This window comes from Trachurus trachurus (genome assembly GCF_905171665.1).
Source record: "Trachurus trachurus genome assembly, chromosome: 19".
Lineage (NCBI taxonomy): Eukaryota > Metazoa > Chordata > Actinopteri > Carangiformes > Carangidae > Trachurus > Trachurus trachurus.
Genome location: NC_139913.1, coordinates 18,302,381 through 18,322,793, shown reverse-complemented (window position 1 = coordinate 18,322,793; position 20,413 = coordinate 18,302,381). Strand labels below are relative to the sequence as shown.

At 41.6% G+C, this 20,413-nt stretch overlaps 3 protein-coding genes across 3 annotated transcripts; all 3 read right to left on the bottom strand.

The window, feature by feature from the left end:
• Positions 1-247: 247 nt before the first annotated feature.
• irbpl (interphotoreceptor retinoid-binding protein like) lies at positions 248-3,031 on the bottom strand (the record flags this gene model as incomplete). The annotated part of the gene is made up of 1 exon (XM_083994899.1): positions 248-3,031. The coding sequence occupies one exon, from the start codon at positions 3,029-3,031 to the stop codon at positions 248-250; it is 2,784 nt and encodes a 927-aa protein (XP_083851025.1).
• A 2,296-nt stretch (positions 3,032-5,327) lies between these two features.
• On the bottom strand, positions 5,328-9,106 carry gdf2 (growth differentiation factor 2). The gene is made up of 2 exons (XM_083993880.1): positions 8,649-9,106; positions 5,328-7,741 (listed from the first exon to the last, which is right to left on the bottom strand). Exons 1-2 carry the CDS (start codon positions 8,998-9,000, stop codon positions 6,822-6,824), a joined length of 1,272 nt encoding a protein of 423 aa, XP_083850006.1. The 5' UTR covers positions 9,001-9,106; the 3' UTR covers positions 5,328-6,821.
• A 3,107-nt stretch (positions 9,107-12,213) lies between these two features.
• gdf10b (growth differentiation factor 10b) lies at positions 12,214-17,115 on the bottom strand. The gene is made up of 3 exons (XM_083993625.1): positions 16,664-17,115; positions 14,147-15,072; positions 12,214-13,519 (listed from the first exon to the last, which is right to left on the bottom strand). Exons 1-3 carry the CDS (start codon positions 16,926-16,928, stop codon positions 13,328-13,330), a joined length of 1,383 nt encoding a protein of 460 aa, XP_083849751.1. The 5' UTR covers positions 16,929-17,115; the 3' UTR covers positions 12,214-13,327.
• Between the last annotated feature and the right edge of the window lie 3,298 nt (positions 17,116-20,413).

Here is a 20,413-nt window from a genome sequence, read left to right as displayed (position 1 = left end):
ACCCTGTGTCTGTACATTTCTTTATATTTTGTGACTACTCTGACTCTGAGTTTACATGAATGAATAATTGGCAAGAACATTATAAAATACCATAACAGATCATGATTTTACATGCTGCCGCTGTGGTCAGTAGATAATATGCTTTAAAACACAAGACTCTTAAAATATAGACTTTTTTGGGTCAGTGTGGTGGCTAAACACAAGAACAAGAAAACATTTTGAAAGAAAATGTGGATTTACTATGGAGCTATTCTCCTTGCTCTCTCTTTAAAAACTTTGCTGCTACAAGTCTCTGTGCTACGTGAAGGGCGTCACTTGCCTGGGCAATAACATGAGGCTCAACCCCTGAAACACTCCACACTTTCCCAGTGATTGCACTCAAAACAACTTGGTTAGGTATGGAAGCATACAGAACACTGTCTCTGATCTGATAGGTTCCACTTGACAAAGAACCCCCAATTGTTGGCTCTCCAATGATTGTGGCCCTATTTAGGTCCTTCATAGTGCGGGTGAACACTTCAGCTGCTGACCCAGTCATGTGACTGGTAAGAATGTAGACATCCTTGGAGGACCCATACCTTTGTCCCCTGACTTGAGGCAATGTCATGACCTCCGTCATGGTAGTTGTGGTGCGGTCAAAGACAGTGTAAAGATGTCGCAAAGGTTCAATATCAAAGAGATATGTGCATAGTAGGGGAATTGCTGTAGAATAACCACCGGTGTTGTATCTCATGTCAATTATAAGGGCATCTGTGTCTGCTATCTTACTCCACACTAATTTAATTAACTGTGGACCAATGGCTTTTAACACCTTCATGTCTGCCATCATGTCAAATCTTAGATAGCCAACATTACCTGGCAGAAGCTCAACTTTGAACAAGGCATCAATTATATATCCCACTTCTTCTGCTGTAGGGATCTTTGCACTGTCATGGTGTGTCTCCGGTTCAATTTCGCAAGGGAAGACATGGAGGCGGTGATCACCTGAAGCCTCTTGAATGTCTGTTGTCAACTGAGATGCCAAAGATTCATAGTCAACCACTGACCGATACAGTCCCTCGGCCCATTTGCTCAACAGCACCTCCTTAACCTTCAGAGCGACTTCATGGATTGCGTAGTATTTTTCTAACAATTCCCCAGTTCCTTCCACGAGGGACCTGAGTCCTTGATGGAAACCAGAAATATCATGAACGTGGTCCACAGCTTCCTCAGCGAGCACGATGGCATCAGGGACTACACCACCTCCCAGCCAGCACTCCCCATTATTGTCTATGAAGTTTATGAACGGGACAGTCATGGCGAGGTCTGTCCCCTCTATCTGGTACAACTTTGAGTGCATTAGGGTACCAGATGTAATTTCCCCAATGACTGTGCCACGATGTAGTGACTGTATCAGATAAGCAAACTCTTCACCAACACTTGCTGTGTAGTAGCTGGTCAACACGTAAACCCCACGGTCGGAGCCATAGGTTGGGCCTGTAATATGGGGAAGGGAGTAATACTCTGTAGTTGTGTTCTGAATTCGATCATACATTGTGAAGAAGTGATGCTTACTGGAAGTGTCCTGTAGATAAGAAAGTATGAAGGCTAGAGAGGTAGAGCATCCACCAGTATTGTAACGTAAATCAATAATCAGGTAGTTAGTGTCTTTTAGGGGCTCCCACACCTTTTGGGCTATGTCCTCTTCTAGTTTGGTCAATACAGACAACTCAACAAACGTGTCAATTCGGAGATACCCGGTATTGCCGGGGAGAATTTCCACTTTAAATATTCTATCAACCAGTGCTCTTAATAATTCTGGATCATCAGGAACTTTGTAAAGCTCAGAGTCCTCCTCTACAATGTCGGTATTATCTTGCATGTATTTAATGACCAGTCGTGGATCCTCAGAAATAGTTTGGAGGTCTCGGTTGAGTCTGACTGACAAATCCTCCTCAGATATAACAGAAAAAATGTCAGTAGTTTGAAGCTGTTGTTGAAGAGCTGGAACTCTATCAGTGAAAGCGTACACCCTTCCAATTATGTCAGAGATACTCTTCACAACATTTGGAATGGCACTCCTTACAGCCAGAAGAACCTTGGCCTTTGTGACAGCTTCCTTTGTGATGACGCTTACTGTTGGAGAAACACCGCTTACTTCCCAGCTCTGGCCTGTGACTGGACTCACAGATCTTGCCACAGGAACTGTTATGTAGAACTCTGATCCTCCAATTCTGATCTTTCTGACCTTTACTGAACCACCAGCAGATCGCTCTCCAACTATGATGGCCCTCTTTAGGTTTTTTAGTGTGTATGCCACTGCCTCAGCAGCCCCCATGGTGCGCTTACTAGTCAAAATAATCACATCTTTCTTACTTCCATACCTTTCTGCCTTAATTGATGGCATGGTCCACAGCTCCATTGTTGTATTCGCGGGCCTGTCATACACAGTGCCGATATGAATGAGGGGCTCAGGGTCTGAGAAATAGGAAATAATGAAGGGAACTCCAGACAGTTGTCCAGCTGTGCTGTACCTCAGGTCAAAAATTAGTGAGGAAGTGTCAGCAACTTTGTCCCAGATATTATCCCTCAGCAGGGTGCCCAGCTTGACTGCCGTCTCCTCCCCAATGATCCGATCTATCCGCAGATAGCCGATGTTGTTTTCCAGGATTTCCAACTTCACAGAGTTCCTCACCAGCCGGATCAGTTGTTCTATGGGGAGAGAGGGAAGAACTGGTGGCGTAACTGGGACAAAATTGGGCTCATACGAGACAGTCAACCGTGGATCATTCAGTGCCCCTTGTACTCCGACTGTGATGACAGCTGCTAGGGTCTTCTTATCTGAAATCTGCAGGATTTCTCCACTGTTGATTGCTTGTTGGATGGCCTCCTGCATCCCGACCAGGTTCTCAGGGTAGCAGTAGTTTTCCAGCAGAATCTTGGCCATTTCTAACACCAAGGCGGGCTGGAACGATGAGTTAGCAGAAAGGGTAGATAAGAGAAGCATCAACAGCAGCGGTCGTGTGTGTTGCTCCATCACCATGATCCTCATTTTTACTCACAAAAAGAGAGCTACTCTGTCTTCCCTTTCACTGAGATATTTCAGTTGCCTGTATCAAGGGGTGGTGGTTTTTCATAAGAGGGAACATTATCATTCTGTAAGGTTTTTTTGGACAACAACCCCATCAACATAAGAGGCTTTTGTTCCCAATAAACCTTTAATCGCATTATATCTGGTGCATCAGCCAGCAGACATGAGCAGACAGAATATAAAGCAGTGTAGTACATATTCCAATTCTGACTTTAATTTATTGCAGTGGCTCCGTCCTTACTCAAATTTCTTTTCACAATTCACTGACAATTTACAGTTTTGAAATTTACAAAACGTAGTTATGTTGTCTAATTACATCATAGTTTTGCTTCGGCTTGAATTACAGTCTTTTGCCAAATTTTGCCTCTGTTTTCCACCTCACCATCGTTTGCTACCTCAAGGTCCTTTTGAGAAACATTATTTGGGCAAGGAAATAGTAAGGAATATGCTGAGGGTGGGCAGGTGGGTGCAAAAAAGATTTTCCCATCATTCTCACTCTCTCCCTTATCTGGTTTGAAAGCTTAGGCTAGTGTATTTTGGGGCTATTGGTAGCTTTACGGGTCATGTCTGGGTCGCTCAACTGGTGACATGATTACACAGTTTGTGGACACGTGGCAAAGCCCTCTTAAAACACATGCAGGATCAGAATAGGGGAAAACACACCCACACTCTGGATATGAACAAAAGATTGATTGTAAAGTTTTGATCTGGACTCAATACAGTACTTAATGACATACTCAGGTCCCACTTTCTACTGCCTTGTTTCCCAGTATTTACTTCCCTGAGGTACTTTTATAATTAAAAAAGAATATATTTTCATTTAGTAGATATAGCAAAAACTATCACCCTGAATAACATTTTATTATCAAAGTTGTAACCCTTAAATTTGCAGACTTGAATCTGCATGTTGGGTTTGATCCTGACAAATAATGACTTAGGTACAGGACCTCATAAGACCCTGATCCAAACATTTTTGCTGCTCAGAATTATGCAGCCGGATGCCATGTCTATCCAAACTAAGCTAAACTGTGCTCAGCTAATCTTAACGTCTTAAGTATTAATGCCACCTCATGCATTACATAACACAATCCACTCTCTGCCAACCAGCAAGCTTATCAAGACCTTTAACACACTGAATTTTGTCACACCATTATTCTCATATGTCAAATAAGAACAGCTAGGCATTGATTAAAATACACTAATATTATTATATCATGTGTTTTTTGTTCCCTCAGGCATTGTGACTGAATCAGCTATTTGTGTTTATTTCTTTTCAAATGCCTCAGCAAATTGTCTCTGGACCTTCTACATATGACCCAGAAAGATCTTCATCCCAAATTCCCCAACAGCATTCACCTATGCTTCGAATGTAATAGGCAGATACTGGTGGGCATCTTGAGCGAGAGCTTCAGGATGTCTTTGGGACACTCTCTGTGTCGCTGCACTCTCCATTGTCTGGTTCACCAAGTGGTTGAGATGGCAGTCTGTTCATATCTTGTGTGTCAAACAAATGCAGATTGGCCTCACTTTCTCCCAGAGAGCCAGAACCAGTGACTACAGTTTTTGTTTTGAAAACTTACTTTCTTATATTTTGTGTTTCTTTCCTCTTATGTTCTGAAGTTCAATAAATGCTGCACTAAAGATGTAACAAGAAACTCAGGTTAACTTTTCCTTGCGGTAAACTCCCAGCAAAACAGCACTGTCTCCATCTAGTGGGAGTATACAGCTAATGCAGACCAAGCCTCCACATCAGATACTGATTGGCTGAGATAGGGGAAAAGTATGTGACCATTTTCAAAAATCCACCTGTCAGGAAACATTTTGGTATGATGATGAATTGTTGTAAGTCAGCAATAGTAATTTCAGACTTTTGTGATCTTCCTGTCATACTGGATCCAAGGAGAATGGTATCTGACAGCTACATTTCCACCTTTCAAAAAGAGTTGCCCAATGTTCTGATTAAGAATTTGGAAATGAAAGGCTCAACAAAGGCATCTGAGACCCAAGGATTACCACAGCTAAGGTCCTAATGCACTGTGGTACATGTATTATATAAGCTAAATCTGTATGGGGTTGTTTATGTTGGAAAACATTTAGCAAAAATGAAAAAACAGAAGTTCATTCAGTCTCCCCATACTACACAATGCTGTGTCTCTGCGGAGGAGCTATAAATGCATTTTTTTCTAAAAAACAAACAAACATATAGAGACACTGATAAAAAGATGTGCGATGGTATCTTTGCACAATTTCTTTTTATTTGGACAGTGGATACATTCATGAATTACAGACCATTAAAAGTAGCGATACAGCTGTTAAGGCCAACAAACAGCTGATCCAGCTCTGCCGCTATAACACATTTGCTTGATTGAAGACAATGAAGATGGAAATATATTTGTGTGTGTGTCAAATGAGGCCAGAAAACCTGTTGTAATTGCTGAATTACTGTGTGATGGTTTTTATGCGCTTTGGTATACAGTACTATTGTCACCACCGGAAGCTAAAGGGGCAGGGATTTGGCTGAAAAAGACATTAAGCCATGCCAAAATATTATGCAACACAGTCAATGCAGGACAAGCTGGATCAGAACCTCAAAATGCAAATGCAGACATACAACACAGTCAAAACTTTACACTATAGGCTGAATGGATTGAGTTACATTAGGGTCAGCAACTTTAACACACACAGGAAATCAGATTTCATTATTGACTGGGCAAATTCAAACTGCACTGTAAAACTGCTATACTATCCAATTTGTATCTATTTCTTTAAAAGAATATAAGGTAACAGCAGCAATGTAGCATGCATCCATGCAGGAAGACCATTGTATAGGTTGAACTGTACAAGTGTGTGTAGCAGTAATTTGCAGACTACCACAATATATGTGTATTGATATAAACATCTTAAATAGTAATATACAGATTTAAATTATGTCTGGCACAGAATAAACAGACCTGCAGCTGGTCTTTGAATTTTTTTTTTATAAACATTGTATGAATAATGGATCTGCTTAATAGCTTGTATATATTTTTTAACACTTTGTTCTACAGTATTTTACATTATTTCCTACAAAAATGACTTTTTATTAGTTTTATAGTTGAAACATATCAAGCCGACATATTGTAAGGGCAAGCTTTTTATCTACAGACAACAATTTTTAAATATACAATGTTAAAATGCCTTGTAATTTTACTGTTAGGTAGTGTTAGCCTACGTCGTAAAAATTCCATAAAAATTACATCATGTTAGCAAAGGTCAAAGGGTCTAACTAGGATTCATTTCAGCACAGGTCTATACATTGGAAAACAAGGTATAATTGACATGTTAGTGATTCTTCTGTTATACTGCATTCAAGGCTATCCAATACTTTGAGTTCAATAAACTTAAAGGAGCAGCATAAACTGTAAATATTGTAAAATGGAAAAATGTACACATATCTAATTTCAGCACAACTAAATCGTTTTTTTGGTAGGGAGGCTTTGGATATGAAAATGTTGGTCGATCAATTAGCTGGTGCACCACTTTGGCCCACAGTGAAATATCTCAGCAACTACAGGATAGACGCTTATAAGTCTTTGTACTGACATTCATGATCCCCAGAACGTTGGTGTTTGTTGGACTTTTAGTAAGCCTGTTTTTTCAATTTTGGTATGCACATTCATGGTGGTTGTTATTTGTCTAATCACCTGTGAAGATCAGGCAGACTTGAATGAAATGTAACATTAGAACCACTGTCATCACCGACCCTCTTCAACTACCTGCAGCCACACTCTGCCACCTTCATCTCCTCATACAGGTATCTTATAGTGAGACGTCCATTCTCCCGATACATGACTGTGATGGGGTCCAGTTTGATGGGGACACAACACGCCATGTTGGCCTTCTTGGGGTCCCTGATGTTGATCAGTGTCTGGATGAGGGCATGTTTGGACGGGGTCATTTCATCTGTCAGTGGGTGGTGACACAGGCCTCGACATTCAAATGCGTCATATTCCGGAGGCGCCACGATCCAGCTGTCCCAGCCAATGTCTCTAAAGTTCACCTTGAGTGAGGTCCGACGGCAGTACTCCGCCTCTGCCTTTCTTTTGTTCCTCCGTGGATGCTGAGCTTCCGGGATATGATTGGGAAGTTGCTCTCCTCTGTTCCAGTCAGCGCCTGAGTGTAAGATGGTTTCTTCTTCATGGAGGATCATTTCTGTTAGTTCCTTCCTTGTCTCCTGCCTCCTGCTGCCCAAATCATCTGAGAACACAATTAAAGCTGCTGAAGTGTTATCTCCAACAGACACACTCATATTTAAGCAGCCATCTCTTTCCTCTCCAGTACCAGAAGGTCTACACTCCTTCCTATCCACCACTACATCAAAAACAGTTGCTATGTTGCTTGACTTGATCCAGCTCTGAATAGCCGTGGTCACATCAAACGTTGCCCACATACTCTGTGAGCCTGTCATCTCTTTGCCAAGCAGCAGCTGGGTTGTTGATGTCAAATTGTTGTGATCCACTTCATAAACTTTGACGGTGGCTTTGAAAGTGTGGGAGGTGATCTGTTCCTTGGAATCTGGGAAAAAGAGGAGCTGCAGTTTACCCATGGAGATCTTTTCATGGCTGGGGATGGTGACATTGAACTGCAGCCTGTGTTTGGACTTAGTGCCATTTGTTACCAGGAGAGTTATATCTGTTGGAGAGACCAAAGAGATCACAGGGTTAATTTCAAACAGCTGTGATTTCCGCAGTACGACTTGGGGCTCACATTAAAATACAATTGAACATATTCATCAGTAGGCCTATGCTATCCTTGGAGTTTGTTTTGCTTGTTTGACCATCCATTTATATTTGGTCAGCAAGTGTGGTACCAAGATTTTTAAGATTTTTTCATTGACAGTCTCTGTATAATTAGCACCGAAAAGAATTAACAAAGTTCCACTTAATTACAAAAAATGTTCGTTTTTAACAATAATATCGAACAGGAATCAGTTAGCAACCTAAGCTAATTAGCTTTCACTCTCAACATTGAAGCTAATTAGCTTTATTAGCCTGCTAACTTCCACTTTTGGGGTGGAATGTCCACAACAGAAAGATGGTGGGTCCTCCCAAATGTTACCTTGTTGAAAAGTGGATTGGACATAATTTTCACAGTATACAAAAACTATTTTATACTCAGATAGTAAGGAGGAGACTTCAAATTTCAGCTCAGAATTTATATAGTGGGTTTGAAAGCATTTCATCAATTAGGAACAGTAATTAGGTAGTGCTGGATACTTCAAAGCTGGTTCTCAGACTAAAGGTTGTGACCTCTACAAGGAGTCAAAAGATCAGTCTGAAGATCTCCAAGGTGATTAGGAGAAGAAGAAGACTGCTACACAAAATTATATACATACCATAACCTATAATATAATATTAATTGTTATGTTTATGATATATCCTTTATGCCAAATATCACTTTTGATCATAATGAATAGGGTTGTAAAGGGGAGGCAGGCCAAAGCCACTCCAGAGCCTAAATAATAGCTGAATTCCCCAGAAGTGCCTCCCTCCTATCAACTTGACAGAAAATTATCCCACTTTGAGAAGATGCTGCTTACCTTGGACGGTGAAACTTCGAATGACATCAGACTGAGGGATTGCAGAGCTGTCCGAGGCGTACTTGTTGTAGAGCTCCATCATGAACTGTGGAGGGCAGATCTTGCTCTGCTCCTGAGGAACATCTGACAAGTTGAGTTTCCTCAAAAATCCCTCCTTCATGGTACCCAGGAAGGTCTCCATCCTCAAGTCCGTATCTTCCTCCTCCAGAAGGTCCACCTCTGACAGCTGAGAGTAGAATCCCTCAATGTCCTCACTTTGGATGTCATTATTGAGAGGTTTACAGGTACAGGATCCAGTAGACACCACCAGACTCAAACAGACCTCCAACAGAAATGCTCTGGAGCTCAGCATTTTGAAATGATATCCTCTCAAGTGACGTAGCTGAAGCTAACTTTACCTTCTTCCCGGCTTGAAAACGAGCTTTGCGGTGGCAAGATTTGAAAATGGAGATCCCCCATGCAAGGACAACAGTCCTGATGTCCGGTCCCATGCTCCCAGAGTAAACAGGGGGACTTGTGTTAACCAAAATAGTAGCTCGGCCATGCTTATCACTATCATTGATGCCTTCTTTTGAGCTTTGTTATCAGTAGAGGGCTGGCTGCTAATGAAGACACTGTAAACACTTGACGGCGATAATGAGGGAGGCGATGGAAACTGTGAGGTTACTGACAAACAGACATGTTCATAAAACTCCTTTTCCCAGCTTAAGGGTGAAAACTGATTGGGAAGTGAAAACAAAAGTGTTAATAAAAGAAACAAAACAGAGTATTGCATTGCATTCTCTATCACCATTATTACAACATGCCTCTTCCATTAAAAAAGAATCCCACATCCAACAGAGGAGTAGACCACGCACTTAAAATAGTACTGATAAGGAAGACATTTTCTTTGAATCATAGGAATGTGCAACTTTCAAGAGAGATAATCCCATAAACCTCCCACAATGAGTTGCAAAGGGAGTCACTGACGCAACACATAACACGTTCACTTCAGGACTGCATCAAATTCCACTAAATGACCCCATGGCTGTAGATGTTTCTCCTAACATCATCACTTGTGACATCATTGACATACATTGACTATGTCACTTTATGTCAACAAGAGCACATGTTAATTCATTCATTAAAGAGCTTCTGTGTGTGCCTCCTGTGTTAATGATTGCTTTCCACAATTCACAATGAGCAAAGTGGGGTTTCTCTGAAAGTTTAAATTTGTTCAACTTTGACCCAAGCTCTGCTGGACCTTTGTGGACCAATACTTCAATACTTGAACTGAACAATGAAGATGACATATTTCTCCAGAACTATTGGTTCTGTAAGACTAGAAACCATTTTTTGGTGAAAAATCAGCCTCTACTGTAGCTACCAAAACTGAGTCTTCAAAAATCTACGATTACAACATTAGCATTGTTAATTTTTGGTGAATATTGTTAGGGGAAAACATAAAACCTAGAATTGTTTTTTCACTGTAATGTATACATATGGGATCAACTCAAGTCGAACCTTTTCTCTGTATTACACTTCAGACCATGTTAGTCAAACACTGATGGTGGTCACACCCATGATTCTCCTTTTCTATACAATCACAGAATATGCCACTTCCTGAGCCCATCGGGATGCTTAAAAGTAAGGAATAACCAGATACAATATGTTTAGAACAACATGTTGAAAAGTGTTAATGAAATGATAAAGATTTATAATGGGAATCTATAAGATCTGACAGGCACAAGAGCATTAATTACTTATACAGTATATAAAAACATGAAGGTGGTGGCCTAGATAGCTTGCGTCCCCACTCCAGGTTCCTGTGGGGGGGGTTGAGCATAAGCCACAAGCCAATGTGTCCGTGGACGTTGACCTAGCATGGAATTTCTGTCTCGCAGTCAGTCAGTTTTTAGTTCATGCCGCATTTCACGAAAATGCTTTCATTGGCCGTGCTTTCATGGAGCCAATCAGTGATGAAAGGCAACAACAAAATCTACTGGCGTGGATTCGGCAAATAATGCCGGCATGCAGGATGAAAACAAACACAGCAGATCAAAACCTCTGTTGTGAAACTGGTCATCTCACTGCACAGTTGAGAAATATGTGGTGGAACTGTTTGGCTTATAACCCATGGTGGTGTAACTGATGCTACTGATACTTGTTGAGGGCAGCAGTGGCCCCAGGGCAAGGGTTTTGTCCTTATATTCAACATTTTTCTGTTTCTGAGCACCAGAAAAATGTCCGTATCCTGCTGCAAAACGCCCTGAAACAGTCATTAGACCATCACGGAGCAATAGAAAAAAGGCTATTCATTTGCTTATTTACACATCTGGGATACACAGAGAAACACTGGTGGTCCTCCGTCAACCTGATAAATATGAGTTCAGTATTCACTCTCTTTTAGATCTCTCCACCAATTCTGCCATCTTCACTATAAGTCTTGCTTTTTGATGCTGCAAAAGTTATGTTAAGTGAAATTGTCAATTGGTGAAAGCAACTGTCTGTTGCAGATTTCAGAAACAGTAAGAACAGAATGGCCCAATTACCTGAATGTTTTTGCAATAATAATATAACAGATTTTAGGTAAACACTGAGAACGGTGGGCTGAGTGAGTACTTTGTTGTGACATCACAAAGTTACAGACATCCGGACAGCACCTTTGAAGACTCAGGCTGTGTGCATTTCTCTGTGGACTGAGCACTTTGATACTTTCACATGTTAATACAGAAGGTGGACCTGAAAAATAAAAAAGACATGAAAGTAACAGTCTGGGCAATATGGGATTTTTTTTCCCACTTTTCTCTACAGACGAGAAACCTACCTATATTTAAAGTACTTAAATTGCAGTTTTTCTCAGAGAAAAAACATAATCGTTGCATTTGATACATCAATACCTAATATTTAAGTTAAAGGGACAACGAGGAGTTTTGGAAAAGCGAAGCGTTTTCACACTACATTTATGAGCCTCCGCGCACACCGTAAAATTCTTTTGACCGGCGCAAGACGGACTCATGTTTTCATTCATCAATAATTAAAGTCAGAGGTTCAAAGAGGTTCACATACCGTCGGAGTTCCGACCATAAACGGCGATTCAGCTGCGTTATTCTCATGACTCGTTGCGAAACCGAAAGTAAAAAACGCTGGTCGGCTCGACCAGCATCTCCGCCACCACTAATAATAACAAAATAACGATAGAGACAGAACGATATATTTATCGAAAATGGGCCCATTAACAAGTGTGGGTAGCGGAGATTCATCCACATTAACGTGAGACTTTTTTTATAACCGAATAGAAACTCCTCGTTGTCCCTTTAAGTAATAAAAGGTTATCACAATACAACATCAATAATGATAATAAAAATCTAATGTGAAGATGTCTGATGTGTATAATGGTTGATATCATAATATTACAATATTGATATACAGATACATGTTATGGTAAAGTACAGTATATGTCAATCTAAGTCTACGCCTCAATATAAAACCAAATGAAGCCAAAAAGTATTTTTTGGATGTATGTACATTTTAGTTTATTTCCATACCAAGGATACATTTTGTCTGTGGTCTGTTAAAGCACACATCAAACTATTCAAATACACTTCAGCCATATAGTTTAGCAGGGTTGGATACATTTATCTATTTCTTTTAATTACTGTATATATTACAAACTGTACAAGTGGATAAACAGGATGTATTAATGGGAAATACGGAAAAACCACAGAAAATACTTGAACTTTTTCTATTGAAATTATGTCCCGTTCACTTTCCCAAAATGCACAACAGGTGGCAGCAACGCACCTTTTTTTTTTTCCTCTGGCAGAAACATGCAACACAGTGGCTCTGTTACTGAAACTCTCAGCAACAAAATAAAGTCATATATATATATACACAGTATAAATCAATAACTACTGAATAATATTTCAAAGAAGATAGTACCTCTCATGCATGAATAACATTTCGTGCTGATAAATGGGAGGTGTTCGTTGGGTGCCCATCACCGTTTAGTTTGCGTTAGTAGCTGCAGTATTTACACGACAAGGTTTGGTTAAATTGGTGGAATGTAAATAAGCTGCCATTCAACCTCTTGTGTCCAAAACCCTACTGAGTCTTTGAGTCAGTGTGCAATGAGTTCATGAGTTTGTCCAAACGTCTGTCTCCGTTTGAATGATGGAGACTGAAGTCAGATGATTTCAGAAAGCAGATCAAAACAGGTAAAATTCACTCTACAAATCTTTACAAATGTAAAAGGAGCACAAAAATGGACAGAAAACACTTATTAAGAATCAATATAAATGTAAATACAGGTCAGGAGCTCTGTAAAAACCCAACCTCCAGCTAATCATTACGGAGAATTATAAATACAGGTTTATTTGACAAGGATTTCCTTTAACTATTTTTGAAGGAAACAAATGTGACAACAAAGTGAAGGTGGACCATATGAAGGAAGAATGAAAAAGTTAAGGCAACGTCAAACCATGGTTCACACCTAAAAAGTCCAAACACTCGGGTAAAAAGTTATTTGGACCGGAGACTCGGGAACAACGGCCCTGACAGTCGTATCACTTTAGTTTCGGTCTCCATCAGCTGTCCTCAGTGTCTGACCACAACTGGCCTTGAGAAATGTCCTCCTGCTGTTAACAGGCATGTCATCTTCATCAGCGTGCAGTTCCGACGGCTCCCCATCGCTCCAGCCCCTACCGACAGGAACACGTATCCACAGACATGCCGGGGTAAACCTTGAGAACAATATTCCTGTTTGGGTCGAGGAAGAGCACGCTGAGAGGACTCATCTTCTCCGGAACGCAGCACGGTTCAGGGACTCCGGGGACGATTCCCACGGCTCTGACGATGCTCTGGATGGTGGCGTGGTTGGACGGCCGCACCACCTGAGGCAAAAAGTGACAGCAAAAGACATTTTAATAATTTAAGTAAATCCACACAAACTGTGAAATCAGTGAAAACTGATATAATGTGGCCATACAGTTTAAAACATTTTAACTACGGCACAAAAAAATGTTCATTTTAGGTGCAAAAGAAAAAACATAAAACCTCGTCTATAATACTTTCTGTTGTGTACTAAACTTGGACTTTTCTTGATTTAGCCTTTTTTGATAAATCAACTAACTTTTTTGACTTTTAGTTTAAATGTGTAGGTACTCTGTGTTGGTGGGTTAAATCCCAGCTTCCTTCATTGCTACCACTGCTGTACTAGTGTGTATAAGAATGGATGTATTGCAGTCCCTTTCCCATCCATTTAAATCTGGATCTTTCTATCAAACTTTTTCTTTGTTTCAGTCCACAACTCACAGTCTAAACAAAATGTAGCGATAGCTTTACAGCAATGTTCAACTCGGGCCAGCAAATATTTCCCGATGTGGATAAACACTGTAATACATCCATCTTCAGACGTTACAGTTTGTTTAAGTCTTGATGAGAGATATACGTAGTGTATGAACACATGCGAGCTTTATGTTATTCTATCTACATTCCGATGCAATCTTTATCTTGCTCACTTTAGGGATGGGAAACCCGCAGGTCCCGGCGCAGTAGTAGGCATCAAACGACTTTGGCGCCAGAACCCACTCGCTCCAGCCAATGTCAGCAAAGTCTACCCTGAGGTACCTCCTGGAGCAGACCCTTGGCTCGCTCCACTGTCGCCTCCTGGCCTTCTTCATTGTCCTCTCGTCGAAGCTCAGCACCTGCGGCTTACTCAGACCCTCGCCGCTCTCCTCGCCCAGCTTCCTTCCTGGTTTCACTGCCGCTTTGGCTCCCGCTTTGGCTGGGAAATACGTGTTCTGCCACAGTTCGTGATTCTTCAAGGTGTTGAACTGGACTTCCGGGATGTCGTTCGTTTGGATCTGGAGATGAAGCTCCCTCCTGATCCTCGCGGCTGAGGCTGAGGCTGAGGCTGAGGAGGACGCATCATCTCCAACCGGGAAGGGCCCGTACCGCTGGAGCGACATAGCCACGCTGTTTGGCTCATCTATAGCTTGATCGTCAGCGTACACCAGGATATACGGCAGGTTGGCTGGCGAGAGGCGCTCTTGTGCGTGAGGGCTCCTCTGCTGCGTCCGAGCACCCCCGAACTCTATATCAAACTCCACCGTTACCACAAGAGCTTTGACATCTCTGGCATGTTTCACCACCGCCGTTACATCCCTCGACTGCCAAGAACTTTTCTTGAGAGGAGCCAGGGTTATGTTTCCCAGAGGTGTTGCAAAAGCTGAATTTGGGGATGATCCATGGAAGAAGAGCTGCGGGGAGGAAGGATGGGGATGGTGGAGGCCGGCGGACGGGTGGCGGGGCCTCCGTAAACGCCACGGTCGCTGGTGGTGGCGGGGCCGCTTGTAGAGGAAGTGAAACGATGCAAAGAGGACGTGCTCCGAGTTGGGGATGGAGGACAGGTTGAACTGGAACACTTCTTTGCCATGTGTGACTCCTGGGGAAATTTTGCAAAGAAATCAGAAGCAGAGTGAAAAGGGACGACAAGAAAAACAAGTTGTTCAAGTTGCAAAACGTCTAAGAAAAGCCCTTTGTCTTCCAAGCTTTCGCTAATCTCTAACGGCTTTAAAAAAGGATTCATCATACAGATGTTTGGTCAAACAGATGCTTGAAGCCCTGGAGGAGCATCGCTCTCTGAAATGAACAGAAAAAGACGACTGAGGCGATCAAGTTGCTGCCTTGAACCTTTTCCCCTCTCTTCACAACTCTGCTTTATCATCTCATTCTGGCACGTTTGACTGACATGAATAACAGAAGCCAATATATCTTCCACAAAATGTTTCTCAACACATCTGACTGACATAAGCCGCAGCATGGAAAATATTAAGTGCGGCACAGTAAAGTGGCTGCCTCACGCATGACCAAAAACCTCATCCTTCCATCGCTATACTCTTGAAGTTGAACCTTGTCTCCCACACTTCCACCACAGCCTGAAAGACAAACATTGGATCAGTCCAGTAGGTCTGTAGTGGGCATATGGAAATGCTTATAGGAGAAGGAGCTCCTCTGAGGCTTTTCGCCGTGCAGCCGCTGTCTGGGTGTGATAATAGGCTCTTGTCTAACACCTAGGCTCTTTCAGCTACTGGAGAAACTAACGTTGCTTGAGACTTAAAGTCCCCATGTTCAGTAAATCACCGCACTGACGGAGCATGGAGGTAAAGATGCTTAGCCTAAAGCGGATGGAGAACTGCTGTGTGATTGACAAAACACCTGCGTTTAGGACGTCCCACTGCTGAAATAATTAAGATCAGATATTTTTACAAGGAGGTATTTCATGCATAAAATTGGGCCTCTCAAGTTTAATGTGTATTTCCTGCCTTTAAATGTTGGTGTGTAATGAACTGTGCAAAATATATAAATTAAGTTTGCTTTACAGTGACAGAACATGTGATTTAGATCACACACTCATCTCACTTTACATGACATAAATCTAGGGTTTCATTTCAGGGTAAGTGCCAAATGATTTTTTAAATATACATTAAACAGTAAAGTTATTATTGCATAATATATTATAATATGTAATATTTCAGGACAAAAAAAAAGACGTTTAACTATTGCTTGTTATGTATTAAAATTACCACAATGTGGATATCAGTTGAATCATTGTGACTTAAGTAACATAAAATCATGCTTGAAAAAGTAATAAATATGACAATAAAATATATTTTGTGATAATAAAGCTGAGAAATGTTACTCATTTGTTGTTTTTTAATTTGTTTAGATGTTATAACAATGTCCAACCAATAAAAAAAAGTAGCCTGATGATCATATAGGGATTTTCTTACTTGCAAAAATAATAGACTACATAGCCTGTGCATATTCTCATTTGTCCAGGTCATAGTATCTCAAAGGCGAAAGCAACTGGACTTGGTTATTTGTCTAGGAAGAGTAGACTACATACATTATTACAATATTTAGAAGTCCCTGCATGTAGAGCATCAGCAGTAAATATTGCAGCACTGTGAATGGGTCAGTGAGGTTTGTTCAGCCTGATAACACGGCCCATACGGGCTCGTGGGGTCACTCACTCGGGACAGCTTTAAAACTTCTCACGGTGTTTCCGTCCCTCTGGCTCTGCGGCTCCTTGCTGTACTTCTCGTACACTTTGAACATGTTGATAGAGAGCATGTCCCGGTTTGCGCTCTCGTGCGCAAAGACGCGCTGCTCCACCGCCGGTGAGACCTCAGCACCTTGACGCTCGGCTTCACCGAGGTCCGAGTCAGACACGAGTTTACCCGAGCTGAACTCCACGATCAGAAATAAACGCAGCAAGTGGAAAAGCCGCATGGCCATGGCTGATGTTTAAGAAGATAGTCCCATTCAAAAGAAACTTTGTGAAACTTTCATGTGGGGTTTCTTTCTTTCTTTCTTTCTTTCTTTCTTTTTCTGTTTTTTTTTTTAAGAATCAGAAAAACGCTCCCTCAGACCCCACAGACTCCACGCCGGTATCCAGGTACAGTAATCCGTGTCAGAGGCGCACTCCGCGGTTCACGTTGCCCAGCTGTTTCAACAATGGGAGGAGATCGGGCGAAGGACGCACGCATGAGGCGCTCCTGCTGGATGACAGAGGATGACGCCTCGGAGCGCACAGCCAACGAGAGCCATGCAGCCGCTCTGACCAACTGCTTACGAGTATTGATTAGAGGCAAAGTCTGCAAGAGAGGAACTCACCACGAGAGAAATGACCTTTACTGTAAATATATTTCCTAGAAGTATCTGGAACATCACAGATTAGACGCTTACATTTTACAGTAAGAAGTTTAAAATCTTAAAATAACTTCAAAGTAAACGCAATAGACCCATGATTTTCTCTGTGGCATTTGGTTTTTACACATTTACAACCTTCATCAAAGACAATGATTTCAATCATTCCCCGTTTGTTTATTCAGCCACTGTGAAAGTGAATGGTACCACACACAATCTTCCTTTCTCTCAAACTAACTTTGCATTGTCAACATTACACGTTTGCATGTTAAAGTTCACCAAGTTCCATGCAAGAAAAAGTTGTACTAATACTTTACCTCACCTTTGTAATGTGAGTGAACCAGGCAGCCTGTTAAATACCAACACTATCCCAGTGTTTCTGTGTGAATGCTGGCTGGAATGGACTGTTTTTAGATTTTAAAAGCTGCCTTAGATTCATATCAGCTTTGAGTGATCCCCCCTGAAAAAAAAAGAAAAAAGTCAACACTAACAGGGCTGTAGATTTTGCAGACCTAAGTGAAGATGGTTATCTCAGCCTGGGGGAAGCCGACGGCTGATCCAGATGAGTGACAAGTGTTAGGGCATGAGCTTCACTGCCTGATGGGCGGGTGGGCGTGCAGGGAGACCAACCTCAAGGTGAGACACCGTCATCCCGTCGCTGTACAGCTTCATTTAGACAGAAGTCGGCAGCCAACGGCAGAAAAAAGAGCCGTCTGACATTTTGTTAGGGTCTCCTCTGCTCTCTGAGTTTCTAATGCAGCATAATAGTTTCCCTGTGTGAGCGATGGCAGCAAGCTCCAGCCACCATGGGTCAGACAGCTATTAAAATACCTCCTACCGATCCTCAGGGGGATCACAAGGGGCTCTTTGACACCACTGAGTCCTACATCAGAGATAAAGGACTCTGCTGGGACTGGGATCCCCTTCAGTAAAACACTGGTGTGTTTAAAGGTCGTGCAGCCTCGACGAAAAAGCCAGATAGCATCTGTCTCCTCCCGGGGAGAAATCAAACGCTGTTATCACCCAGCGTGGGGTTGGCCTAATTGGTTTTCATGGAGTTAGAAAAAACGAATACTGCCCTTGTGTGTTTTCTTTTGATGGTGTAATGTTTGTAGTGCAGTTTTAAAATAAGTCACAAAGTAACCATCCTCACCAGAAGAACAACAGCATCTTTCATTTGAGCAAACATGTAAAACCACTGTTGCTTATGTTTTCCTGAGGAGCAGTGTCTTGTGGTCACGCAAATAATGACTCTTGTCTCTTAGAAGCTAGGCTTGATTTCCAACGTGCCCCTTGGGATCTGGGGGCCTGGAAGTAGGTTGACGTTGTTATAGTGCCACAAAACCTCTTAAGAATGAAGTCAGAGAAGACGGCTGGGTGTGTGTAAGGCATGGCTGACACTGGAGACAACAGTTCACATCTAATCTGCTCCCAGAGCCACATTTTGGTTTCTTTTAGAACACGGCTCTCTTGAATACTCGATTCTGATTGGTCAATCACCAATATTCTGCGGTGTTTATTTCTCGATAGACCACCGCTGAGCGGACCGTTGCTAGGGACTCCATAGCAACGGCCGACTCTGCATGTCCGGTCACGGCCGCTGTTTTGCTGAGCCTCCTCCCGTTCGTGCATTTGAAGCCTTTGATAATCAATCAGTGGATCGATGGATTACCATACACGTTACGATGTATTTTGTGTAGTCGTATCTGTCATAAACAAGAGATTACGGGGCGCGGGGTGCGTTTGTGTGTGTGTCGCAGAGGAGAGGAGAGGAGAGGAGCTGTGACACGGGTCAGAGGCTTTGATGCAAGTTTGCTTTTCAGCCACGATGTGGAAATAAGGAGCCTCCGGCCTCCACTCTCCCTGTAACAGGTTACAAGTCGTTTATCAACATCACAATTAGTCCGAAGCTGTTTAATGACGGTAAAAATGAAACATAAGGTAAATATCCTGCATAGTTTCTCTTTTCTGTGCTGCGCTGATCAGAGCGGCGTCCCTAGCAACGGCATAATTTTACACGAATAAAATATATTTTAATCATTATTTTGTGTTACATTATTGAATGATTTAGTTGTAGGCCGTGTTCTAAGCGGGATAATGTATAGTTGGTCGGTTGTTATGGAGAAATAAACCCCTTCATGTTGTATGAAACCCCTCCGCTTCGCGTCGGGGTTCCATACAACCTGTCGGGGTTTATTTCTCCATAACAACCTCCGAACTATACATTATCCCTTACTTAATCAATGACAAACTACGTATTTTGCTGTTTGAGGACTTCAAGGAGCCTCAATTACCACTCAGAGAAAGTCCTGCTGTAGAAAACAAGCACGTAAGTCATTTGTGTAGCATGTTATTACAACCTAGAGTTACATTTTGTTGTTAGGTGACATCTAGTGGCGGTAGCTAATTATGACTGGAGCACCCCCCTACACAAATGGTGTTATATCTATGTGTGAAAGCACAAGTTTATATTGTTTCTATTATTCATAACCATTCAAGGTTGTTGAAACCATAACAACATCTATGCTGTTGAGAAAGTAGTTATTTTGACCCAGGTCATGATCTTTTCCTAAAACTTAACTGAGTAGCTCCTTAAACCTGACTAAGCCATGACTTATTCATATGCCACTGTCAGAAGGTACATATTCATTAGCTTTATTAATAGTAGTGTTTAGCAATATTACTGATTTCAGTTCAACGGTGCAATATGCTATATTTAGCCCCGCTGATAAAATAGAAAGATGTTAAAAAATATTATTTTCTTTTTCTTTTCAAAGGTAGACTATAAATAGCCTATTAGCCTATTTAAAAATGTAAGAAATTAAACTGAAAGTAGGCCTAACATGAATTCAATTTAGCGATTATTAAGATATGTGAGTTATAAAAATAATATTTTTTGTGTTACAAAGTTAAATGTATGGAAGCCCATTTCCGCCACATGAGAAAAAAAATTATGAGCTACTAAGTCATAATTATGAGATACTAAGTCGAAATTATGAGATAGCTAAGTCGAAATTATGAGATACTAAGTCATAATTATGAGATACTAAGTCGAAATTATGAGATACTAAGTC